Source organism: Leucopleurus acutus, assembly GCF_964270905.1.
Source record: "Leucopleurus acutus genome assembly, chromosome: 21".
NCBI lineage: Eukaryota > Metazoa > Chordata > Mammalia > Artiodactyla > Delphinidae > Leucopleurus > Leucopleurus acutus.
In genome coordinates, this window is record NC_139163.1 from 24001765 (window position 1) to 24014047 (window position 12283).

The 12283-nt window shown below is 35.9% G+C and overlaps 1 protein-coding gene across 11 annotated transcripts in view; it reads left to right on the forward strand.

Annotated features, from left to right (window-relative positions):
• The window catches only part of WRN (WRN RecQ like helicase), a 138206-nt gene that overhangs the window by 108641 nt on the left and 17282 nt on the right, over nt 1–12283 (forward strand). For 8 of the 11 annotated variants that reach the window (XM_082863822.1, XM_082863829.1, XM_082863821.1 and 5 more), the window contains 4 exons: nt 4884–5054; nt 5131–5228; nt 6248–6317; nt 7147–7223. In XM_082863822.1, coding sequence (XP_082719948.1) covers nt 4884–5054; nt 5131–5228; nt 6248–6317; nt 7147–7223 — 416 coding nt within the window. The remainder of the gene's footprint in view (nt 1–4883; nt 5055–5130; nt 5229–6247; nt 6318–7146; nt 7224–12283) is intronic. The other 3 variants (XM_082863826.1, XM_082863831.1, XM_082863823.1) reach the window with 1 other exon arrangement.

A 12283-nucleotide genomic window follows, 5' to 3' on the forward strand; every position in this document is an offset into this window, starting at 1 on the left:
TTATTGTTCACATAGAATAACAGTCCCAGAAATGACCTTTTTAAGCCCTGAAGCGGCAGCTGTGAACTTCCTTGGCCTGTAGGAACTGGGAAAGAGGCAAAAGAAAAAAAAAATTAGTTAAAATGTAGACAGAAACTATGGACTTATTTTGTAATTTAAGAACACAGGAATCTAAAACTTCTTAAGAGTTTATAACTACTTTTTTCTGCTAGTTATTAAACTTTTTTTTTTTTTTTTTTTTTTGTGCTGCGCTGCATGGCATGCGGGATCTTAGTTCCCCAACCAGGGATCAAACCCGTGCCCCTTGCAGTGGAAGCATGGACTCCTGACCACTGGACTGCCAGGGAATTCCCAAAACATCTATTTTTGTGTGAGCTACTGTACTCTGTTTTGTGGGGAATTCAAAGTGGAATTAGATGAGACATCATCTAATATGGAAGGTGTGTTACTTGAGAATAAATAAGTATATCGCAGCATAAAAAGAGATCGGGGACATATGAATAGATATAAAGTATTATTTAAGTTCTGAAGAGAGAGTGCTTGTTAATGGCTGTGAAACTAGAGAAGTCTTTGTTATGGTATCACTGGCGCTTTTCTGTTCTGTGGATGATAAGAGTAGATTTGGGCATTGAGAGCCAACCCGAGGGAAGAAGGTGGAGAGGAATGTGGCATTCCCAGCTGAAAGAACTACCACAACAAGCAATCGTCATTTTTAAAGAAGCTAATTTAGAGAAGTGGCAAGTTTGTTTGTTTTTCTCTATCAGATAATGGTGCTGAAGATTTGGCTTTTATTAGAAAGTGATCCTTTGGGACTTGTGCTCTGGCCAGTCGGCCCCCTTTATTCTAACACACATCGATCTGTTCATAGGTTTCCAAATTCCCTGATGCATCCGTTTGGTACCCTAATTTTTCCAGCCTGCTTTTTAAAGGAGAAGAGTGGGTTGATAACTTCCATTTTTGAGACTTTGTCCCATAGAAGTAGAGACTCTTAGAGCAAAAAGATTATTTAACTCTACCACCTTATTATACAGTGGTTAATACTAAGTCCCAGAAAGTTAAATGACCTGTGTCATGTCAGGTCATTACTTTGTGCCAGAAGCAGGATGAGCGACAGCTTTCCTAACTAACGTTCTAGTGCTGTGTCTGTTTTATTATGCTGTTCACATGCAGTTTTAAATTTGTATTTTTAGGTTGAATGATCTAGAGATACTAGAATGAAGATTTATGATTGGTAAGGGATATGTGCATGTATAATTGTGCACTCCTTGAAATCAGTGCCCAAATCCCTATATCCACTATGGCAGCTTCCTCATCCTTAGCAGTTTTACTTCGTCAGTGGGTTAACCTGGAAAATTAAGTTAACTAGAACATATAAGTAATTAATGGAAGATGCCTCGCTCAGAGTAAGAAATTGTTAGACATCTGTGGTTTTTGTTTTTTTTTTTTAAGACATTTGTTGTTGAAAATCCTTATTCTGTTTTTTCAGAAATGTTACTTGGGTAAATTTGGATTTCTCGTTGAAAAGGGAATATGATTTCTTTAAAACAAAATGATCTGTGTTGAAGAGCAGAAATATTTCGTTTTATGTATGGTGATTGCCATGGAAACATGACAGTGTAAATTTATTCACACAGTACACAGTATTCACAATGATTATTGATCATGAGGGGAAGGGACAGTTACCCCTACCAATTAGAAGAACATCTCATTTCTTCATATCAGCAAATGTGTTCATTCACTTCAGGTTGTTTTCTGCTTACGAAAGGGAAGGCTAGAGGAATAATTTCTAGTGTCCAGATTGCTAATAAGTACTAGTTACGCAACTTAATATCTTTGGTGTTATTAGTTTGCAAGCAATAGATTCTCCTACTATAAAGGTAAGCCCCCAGCAGGTGTAGAATGCCATTACAAATGTTCTGGGAAAACTGACTTAATACTGAGTCAGGGCTTTTGCTTCTATGTTAAGGAAGGCAGGCTAAGTTAAAGGATAAGAAGTATTATTATACTTGTATAGCAGCTGAGGAAATAGAAACACAGGTAAGTTAAGTAACTGACTTGCCCAAAATTCAAAAGCTAGTAAGTACTGGAGCTGTGACTTGAACCCAGGTGGTCTAGTTGCACTAACTACAATCAGTATATATGTATATGTATGTATATTGGTGTCTCTGTGTCTGTGTGTATATATATCCCTGGTGTAGTGGTCTGGAGGACTGTGTCCTAGTCTTACCTCTATGACCTTAGGCTACCACTTAACATCTTTGAGCCTCTGATTGTATCTGAGTAAAAATGACTAGATAGATCAATGAGCTCCAATGTTCCTTCCAGATCTGAAATTCTGTGATGTTTGATTTTAAACATTCTACACAAATCAAACCAAAGTCAGTTAGTATAGGTAGTAGAGGTTGTTGTGGAAAAAGGTGCTACGTTGTACATGGGTGTTTCTGTTTCTCTGAATCTTGTTCTAGTACAATTTTTGTAAATATAATCACCATGATACTAAAGCTTTATTACTTAGCTATTTTAATACAAAATTCAATTTCAATTTCAATTTTTAGAATGCACGTTACAGACCCTGTTAATTAAACCTATAAGAAGCCTGTGTTTTAAAAAAGCTCAGTGTATCTGGGCACTGATGTGTCTCTGATGGGAACTTTCCTAATCTAATCTAATTTCAGCCTAGATTTCTTTATGTGAGGGATCAGTCCTTTTCGGTTATTTCACTTGTATTCACATTTTTAACATTCCAAAATGATAAACTTGTAACCGTAACGTTTTCATCAGTTGAACAAAACCAATACATTTGTAATATAGTGAGGCTTCTAGTGCTTGAGTTATGTCTGCTGGAACTCATTCTGTATATTCTTTCCATTTTGATCCCTGGATTTGAATATGCACTGATTGTTAAACCATCATTAGAGTGTAGATGAAATATAAAAATGTTGAGTGACAGGATGTACCTATTTCTCAAATTTTAGATTGCATTTCATATTAAAAATTTTAGAATACAGGAACTTCTTGACATACTCAAGGAGTGAATGTTTTTGAAACATGAATATAACCTAAAATACAGTATTTGTTATGAAGCACATGATCAGTCTAGCGAATTTAAACAGAAAAGTATTTATTACTGGGTGTTAAGTGGCTTAGAGTATTGTTGATAAGATTATACTGCAAAATAATCTTCCATGGAAGCAGTTGCCTCTTCTGTGGTTAAGAAGTTATCTGTCAGTGCCTGACCCCAAACCGCGCTGAATAGGGAGCTGTAACAATCAGGAAGGTTCTACTTCTGCTTGATCTGGGAGCTGCCTTCTATAATCTGTATCAACAAAATGAATGTCTCCTGTTACTTAGGAAGCTAGAAGCTGTATGCTAGGTTCTTTGCTAACACTTTCTCATAAAAAGCAAACCCCTCCACAGTCATGCATACCTGCAAATATAGCAAAGTAGACCCCTTTGCCTCACTTCCTGCGTGTAGATGTCATGCAAAAATACCTTTGTTTAGTGGAACTTAAATCACATCCAGAAGCCTAGTTGAAAGAAAGTTTGAGAAATAGTGTTTGTAACTTCCCAGATTCTGTGGTAGAAGTCACAGTGGAGGAAGGGCAGAATGACCCTCGAATTACAATCTGCTGTATTCACCGCAAATACATTAGATAGAAGCAATTCTCCAGAGAGCCCTATGTTTATATAGTACCATACACATTTAAAAGTAGTATTTAGATGTGTAGGATGGATGAAGGAGGTAATCAGGGACTTCCCTGGTGACACAGTGGTTAAGAATCTGCCTGCCAATGCAGGGGACATGGGTTCGAGCCCTGGTCTGGGAAGATCCCACATGCCTCAGAGCAGCTAAGCCCGTGCGCCACAACTACCGAGCCTACGCTCTAGAGACCACGAGCCACGACTACTGAGCCCGCGTGCCACAGCTACTGAAGCCCGTGTGCCTAGAGCCTGTGCTCCACAACAAGAGAAGCCACCTAGAGCCTGTACTCGGCAACAAGAGAAGCCACCGCAATGAGAAGCCCGTGCACTGCAACGAAGAGCAGCCCCCGCTCGCCGCAACTAGTGAAAGCCTGTGGGCAGCAACGAAGACCCAATGCATCCAAAAATAAATAAATAAATAAAATTTTATAAAAGGGGTAATCAGAGGGCCAAGTGAATAGAAAAAGTTCTCTGTGGAGAGTGAAGGTGGGGAGAGTCATTTCCATTAGAGGACAAGAGAATTGCATATGATGGGCTAGCTTCCCCAATATTTCTAGACCTTGATGGCTATGAAGAGTCTCCGATCGGAATCCTCTGGTCACTTAGGGAAGAATATCTCAAAAGCATCAACTGTCTAGCATGCACCTGCTTTTTCTGATGTATCTCAGTGAAGCAGCTAAATCAGAAATGATTAAGTAAACTTTGCTGAAACATCACGGACAAAAAGCACAGTAATGACAACAACGCAGTGGAAACCTGAGTCTTGGCACTGCACTCACTGGTTACCAGCTATGGGTCACACTGCCTTTAACACCCATGCTTCAAGTCTTGAGCTGTAGATTTATGATCACGGTTTTCAAACAATGTGAGTATGTTAATAAAAGGTCTAAATAGCAAAGGTTAAATATTCCAAATATATCCAAACCTATGCATTGGGAAATGCATGTGATTTATATATGAAATTTCCTGCCATTATTTAAAACAGAAAAGGAACACTATTTTGAGTGTATTTATTTGTGACTTAAGTAATCAGAGCAAGCAGGAGGGGTATAAAAATTCCGTAGGTTTTTAAAGCTGAAATTTAGTGTTAAAGCCAAAGAATCAATAGACGATTTCGTGTTTTACATCTCCTGTTTAATTAAATAAACATTTTAAGAAATTGATTTTATGCCTAATTTCAGAATTCCCAGCGTCTTGAAGATAAATATCGCAGTCACAATTTCTTTGGCACTGGCAAGGATCACACAGAGAATTGGTGGAAGGTTTTTTCCCATCAGCTCATAACTGAGGGATTCTTGGTAGAAGTTTCTGGGCAAAGCAAATTTGTAAAGCTTTGCATCCTTACAGAAAAGGTAAACAATGTAGAAGTCTGCCTGTTTGATTGACTTTTCTCACTGTGCATTAAACGATTCTTCTTGTGTTCAATAGGGAAGAAATTGGCTTGCTAAAGCCCAAAGAGAATCTCCTCAGAGCCTTATCCTTCAAGCTAATGAAGAATTGTGTCCAAAGGAGTTTTTTCTACCAAGGTTCATTTTTCAGTTTTTTTTTAACTTCCGGGTTTTCTGTTATTTAAATGATTCATTTTGTACCAATTTACAGGTACCACACAAAGTAAAATGAGTAAAGATAATCATTTTTGCATACCCCTTTTCGTCAGTTTGGTATGGGAGTCAGTAGGGAGAATGATAAATCATAGAACGCTGTCTTGGTGAATAGGAAGTAGATGACTATAGTACTTAGAAAGCTGCTCCTGTTGATTAAAGAAGTGTATAGCACAGGGAACTGTATTCAGTATCTTGTAATAAACTATACTGGAAAAGAATCAGGAAAAAAAAGAATATAGATACATACATACATATATGTATAACCAAGTAACTTTGCTGTACACCTGAAACTAATACAATATTGTAAATCGACTATGCTTCTATTAAAATAAATAAATAAATAAAATAAAGAAGCAACATTGAGGTAAATGTTGAAGACTCTATATACCATATTTCCTTCTTATGTATAGAGGACAGGGAGGGAATACACGTGTTGCCTACTTTTTAGTACCTTTACATGTTATCGATCATTTTTCAGTTTTTTTTTAAATTGAAATATAATTGACATTTAACATTGTGTAAGTTTGAAGTGTACAAGTGTTGGTTTGATACATTTATATATTGCATTGTGATTATGGCAATAGCGTTAGATAACACTTTTATCACATCACTTGAATAGCACTTCTTTTTTGTGTAGAGAACAATTAAGATCTAGTCTCTGAGCAACTTTGAAGTTTATAATACAGTATTATTGACTATAACCATTATGTTGTACTTTAGATTATCAGTTTTACTTTTAAACTTAAAAAACGTTAAAGAGTTTTAAATCTAGACTTTGAAGAGCTTAAGCTCTTTGGAGGGGAAAAATCAATTTAAAAAAGCATCAGTTCTAAAAGAGTAATATAACCTTATCTGCCTTTCTAAGAGTGGAGGTGTGATGATTCATGTATTAGAAAATTACATTTTAACATTTGAGATAATTTAATTTTATTATTTTTCAGTTCTAAAGCTGTATCTTCCGGCACTGAGCAACATTCCTCTAATCAAGTACCAACTGAATTAACTTCAGAGGTTTGTTTTTATTAAAGAGATGGTTCTTATTATTTCATTCTTTATTGATGCAACTCCTGTTTAAAATTTTTCTGTTTTATTTCCACTCAAAGAGGAAAATGCCATATATAACAAGATATAAAATGTGGAAAGAGAAATGATATGAACAGAATAAAATATGCAATATATGATTTCTGGGGTTAATAGAACAGAAGTAGCTGAGAAAGTAATGGTTATTTTTTTTCTTTTAAGCCTCTTTTATAACTCATTTGGCTTGGATATTATAACACTTCTTATAATATCTTTTTTTGGATATTATAATACTTTTAGTTGATGGAAAAATAAGCCTGATTCCTAAATGTTCTCATTACAATTACATAGACACATACACATACACACCTTTTCTTGCTTTGTTTTGGATCTTAGGTAATTACAGATTAAATACTTATCCACAGGCTGACTTCCACTAATGAGGATACTAGGGTGATGGGGTGATGGATAAATGTGCTGAATTAAATTTTCTGGTGAACTTTCTCTGCTTTATTAAGGTATACACAATGTAATTGAATCATTTTTGTGACTTTGGCTCTTGCTATGTCTCTAAGAATTCTTTTGATCGTATATTCTCTATAGATTTGGGAGGAATGGGATATTACATTGCATTTCTAACTGCCTTTAGAGCCCTAGAAGTTGATAATTCATGAGCTTATTTTCAGATGATTTATTTGATGAGTTGGTTAGTAAAAGGAAAAATCATTGTAATATTTTGTATCTTATTTTCTTCATTTTAAAAAGTTTTTTGAAACTTCTCTCTTTTTTCTTTTTGAATGGACCTTTATATGTTTAAAAGCAGCCCAGCTTGTATAAGATGTATTCTTACAAAGCACGTGATAAAATTTCTTCTGGGAGTAACATTCCTGAAAAAAGGTACAGAATTCACATTTTTATTTTCTATGCTCACTTTATTTGCACTTTTTCTCATTCTTTCCTAGAGAGAAAGGTCTGTCAGATGTTGGGCTATTTCATTGGCAGAAGGAAGTTAAAACATAAGCCTCTAGTATTATAATTATTAAAGCAGACTTATAAAATGATAGTTTTAATATTAATTTAATAGCTGACACTTCTGGACATTATTATTTGCCAGACTCTGTGCTAAATGCTAAGCATTTTATAAGTAATATCTCATTTAATTCTTACAGTAACCTATGAGTTAGCTACTATTATTTATCCCCATTTTACAGTTGAAGAGACTAAAGGTTAAGAAATTAACTAACTTGTTAGGAGCATCCATCTAATAACAGAGCTGACTTTCAGAACAATATTTGTCAACCTCTAGCATCTAAACACTATTATTATATAATATTTGTATGAAATATATATATTCCCACTCCATTTAAAAAAAAAGATCTTATGGGAACATAAAATGGTAGATATTGGGGTTGGTAGAGAATAAAGGTAATGCACCTATTGTGCTTTCAAGCTTAATGACTTTCTGACTTAAAAGTGTAGAGAATGTACAGAATTACAGAAGGTCTGAAAATGGAGAACTTAAAGAACTTGTTAGGACATATGCACAGATTAAGTGGACTACACTTACATACATAGCAGGTGAAAGAAAATGGTTTGTTCTTTAACGGTTTGCTCACTTAGATAGGTAATACTACTTTGGATCTGATAGAAACATTTACCATAATACCAGTCTTCCACCCCAAATAATTTCTTTTTGTCTGGATATATATACTGTGTTTAATGTAAACAAAAGGTTTAAGGAGTGTGCAAAACAATATACCTGTTCAATACGCTGAAGCATTTCTTCATTTAAACATTCCCTGTGGCATCTTCTTTGTGCCATGTACTATTCTAGGCACTGGAATAATAGAGACATAGTCACTGGCCCTCCCAGAGTTTATATTCTAGTGGGATATACACGTAAGGGAACAGAAAATTACAATCCAGGGTTGTAACACTTTGGAAAAACTTTGGAAGTGACACTTGAGGCTTAAGTAGCAGTTGGGTGAAGTGAAGGGATGTTTTCTAAGCAGAGGAATGGTCCACGTACTAAAACCTGAAAGCAAGAGAGGGTATGACATGATTGAGGGGTTCAGCAGTTTGCTAGCAATTCCCTGATAGAGGGAAGCAAGGGAGTGGGAAAATTTAAGACTGGAGAGTTGAACAGGGTCTCAAATATCCAGTTCCTTTCAAGCACTCGATTTGATCATAAAAGCAGTTGGGCACTAAGGAAAGGTTTTAGGCAGAACAGTGACATGATCAAATTTATGGTTGAGAACAGGGGTTGACAAACATGAAGGATCAGATAGGAAATAATTTAGGCTTTGAGGGCCATGTGGTCTCCGTCTCAACTACACAGCTTTGCCGTTGTGGCCTCAAAGCAGCCATGGATGATATGTAAATGAATGAGTATGGCTGTGTTCCAATAAAACTTTATTTAGGGACACTGAAATTTGATTTTCATATAATTTTCATATAATTTTCATATAATTTTCACATGCCACAAAATGTTTTCCTCTTGATTTTTTTAACTATTAAAAAATGTAGAAGAAGCCATTCTTAACTACAAGCCTTACCAGAACAGACAGATTTGGCCTGTGCATCCCTAGCATGCCGACCCGTGGTAGATGACTCTGTCTGTGGAGGGAATGGACTGCAAGGGGATCACAGTTGTAGAGACACAAATAGGGAGGCTGTTGTTGTGTTGTTTGCAAGAGGCTATGGTAGATTAGTCAAGGGAAGTGGCAGTGGGTGGGGAGAGAGAGATTTGTAAGATATTTAGGAGATGGAATTGCTAGGACTCGGTGATTGAAAAGATAGGCAGGTTAAGGAAGATGGAGAACTTGACTGTGAAGCTTGGGTTTTTGTCTTTGATGGTGGGTGAGTGCTGCCATTTCCTTCACTGGGCTATGTAAGAGGAAGACAGGTTTGAAGGGCTGCATGTTTAGGGGATGAGGTTAAATTAGTTTAGTGATAGACATACTAAGTTTGAGACAACTGTCGAGTGGTCCAGAAGTTAATTTTAATATATGGGCTTAGTGTACAGAAGTGAAAAGGATGCTTACATATCCATAACTATTATTTTAAATTTCATTTGAATTTTCATCAAAATAATACATGTGAATGTTTTTAAAAGTCAGTTGAGACTTAAAGGCATATAACAAAGCACACCAGTTCACACCCTTCTCAAACCCATTTTGTTGTGTTCTATAGAAGCAATCACCCTCAGATCTTCTGACCAGTTTCTATGGTATTGGCCTCCACATTTCTTTTTTTAAAAACACCTTTTTGGGACTTCCCTGGCAGTCCAGTGGTTAAGACTCTGCGCTTCCAATGCAGCAGGCGTGGGTTCGATCCCTGGTCTGGGGGGAGCTAAGATCCCACCTGCTGTGCAGTGCGGCCAAAAAAACAAACACCTTTTCAGCATATATTTTATTAATATTTATTGTACATTTCTCCTTGAAAGGCTGAAAAAAAGTGGGGAAAAGGCTAAGAAAGAGGGCTATTGTTGACAATACCTCATCTTTCCTTTTTTTTAAAATTGAAGTATAGTTGATTTACAATATAGTTTCAGGTGATTCAGTATTCTTACAGATTATACTCCGTTAAAAGTTATTACAAGATAATGGCTGCGATTCCTTGTACTATAAAATACACCCTTGTTGCTTATATATTTTATATATAGTAGTTTGTATCTTTCAATCCCATACCCCTAATTAGCCCCTCCCCTCTTCCCTCTTCCCTTTGGTGCAAAACCTGTGAGTTTTGCATATACATTCATTTGTATTATTTTTTAGATTCCACATACAAGTGATATCATACAGTATTTACCTTTCTCTTCCTGACTTATTTCACTACGCATAGTATTCTCTAGGTCCATCCATGTTGTTGTAAATAGCAGAATTTCATTCTTTTTTATGGCTGAGTAATATTCCATGGTATGTATCTACACCATATCTTTTTTATCCATTTGTCTGTTGATGGGCATTTGGGTTGCTTCCATATCTTGACTGTTGTAAATAGTGAACATTGAGGTGCATGTATCTTTTTGTATTAGTGTTTTTGTTTTTTCTGGCTGTGTACCTAGGAGTGGATTGCTGGATCGTATGGTAGCTCTATTTTTAGTTTTTTGAGGAACCTCCATACTGTTGTCCATGGTGGTTGCCTCAATTTACATTCCCACCAACAGTGTAGGAGGGTTCCCTTTTCTCCACACCCTCTCCAGCATTTGTTATTTGTAGACTCTTTGATGGTAGCCATTCTGACAGGTATGAGGTTGCCTCCGTATTTCTAAGTGACATGCTTAGATTACTATTTTTTTGACTTACCAGTTTTAGAAATTTTCTGTTGATATCCTATAATGGTAAATTAGGGCTTGTCTCCCATATCCCCTTCCCTTCATTTCTTCTCCATCAATGTCACCCCCGCCTTCCTTAGAACAAAATTATATTTCAGTTTTTGGTCAAATTAATAATTTGTTTTTACATTATTGTATCTACTTAAATATTATATAACACTAAGGCAATCTGTGTTATTATGGTCACCACTCTTAATTTTCCTTGATGTTAATAATTCTTTTTTATTTTCTTTACTTATTTAGTGTTCCAATTACTAATTTTTTTTTATAGTAGGTCCTCGTTGGTTATCTTTTTAAAATATAGCAGTGTGTACATGTCAGTCCCAAATTCTGAATCTACCCCTCTCCCCAACCCTTCCTCCCTGGTAACCATAAATTCATTCTCTAAGTCTGTGAGTCTGTTTCTGTTTTGTAAACAAGTTCATTTGTATCACTTTTTTTTTTTTTAGATTCCACTTATAAGCGATATCATAATGCTATTGGTCTTTCTCTGTCTGACTTACTTCACTTAGTGTGAAAATTTCCAGGTCCATCCATGTTGCTGCAAATGGCATTATTTTGTTGTTTTTAATGGCTGAATAAGCTATTATTAATTTTTATTTTCTCCTATTTTCAATCTGTTTTTATTTGTTTACTCTCTTGGAGAGTTCCTTGACTTTATATCCCCTCCCATCTGTTGACATTTTAATTTTAGATATCAAATTTTTAATTTCTGAGAACTATTTGTTCTTATTCTCTTTCTTTAATCATGTATAGCAATCTTTTCTTGATTCATGGTTACAAGATTTCCACTTATCTCTTCAATGATATTCATTATATATTTTGGGGTTTTTTAAAAGATTTTCATGATTTTTCTATCATAATTTATTCCAGACTTACTGAGATTCCTTTTTATTAAAATAAATTTATTTATTCTTATTTATTTTTGGCTGCATTGGGTCTTCATTGCTGCACATGGGCTTTCTCTAGTTGCGGCGAGCGGGGGCTACCCTTCATTGCGGTGCACGGGCTTCTCATTGCGGTGGCTTCTCTTGTTGCAGAGCACGGGCTCTAGGCGAGTGGGCTTCAGTAGTTGTGGCACGTGGGCTCAGTAGTTGTGGCTCACGGGCTCTAGAGCACAGGCTCAGTAGTTGTGGTGCAGGGGCTTAGTTGCTTCGTGGCATGTGGGATCTTCCCGAACCAGGGCTCGAACCCGTGTCCCCTGCATTGGCAGGCAGATTCTTAACCACTGCACCACCAAGAAGTCCCTTATTATATATTTTGTACTTTTCTTCTGTGCACTTGTAATAGCATTCATAGGCAAAACATTTTCTAGCAAACATTTTCCACATATTTTTCTGCTTCAGGGATATGTTACACAGAATTTTGCCAGTATATATGATAATAAAATTTTTTGTGAAATAATTTAACATACCAATTTGCAAATAGTCCATTAGTATAAAGATTTCCATAAATACTAAGATAAAGGTAAATATCTTATTATTTAAAACAAATTTATAGTTGTCTTGAGTCACCTGCTATGACTAATTCTTTGAACTGGAGTTTTCTTTCCTCATGTTCAAATCTCTTTATTCTAGTGATAAAATCTGATAATTGTAAAAATGAAGTCTTACTTTACACT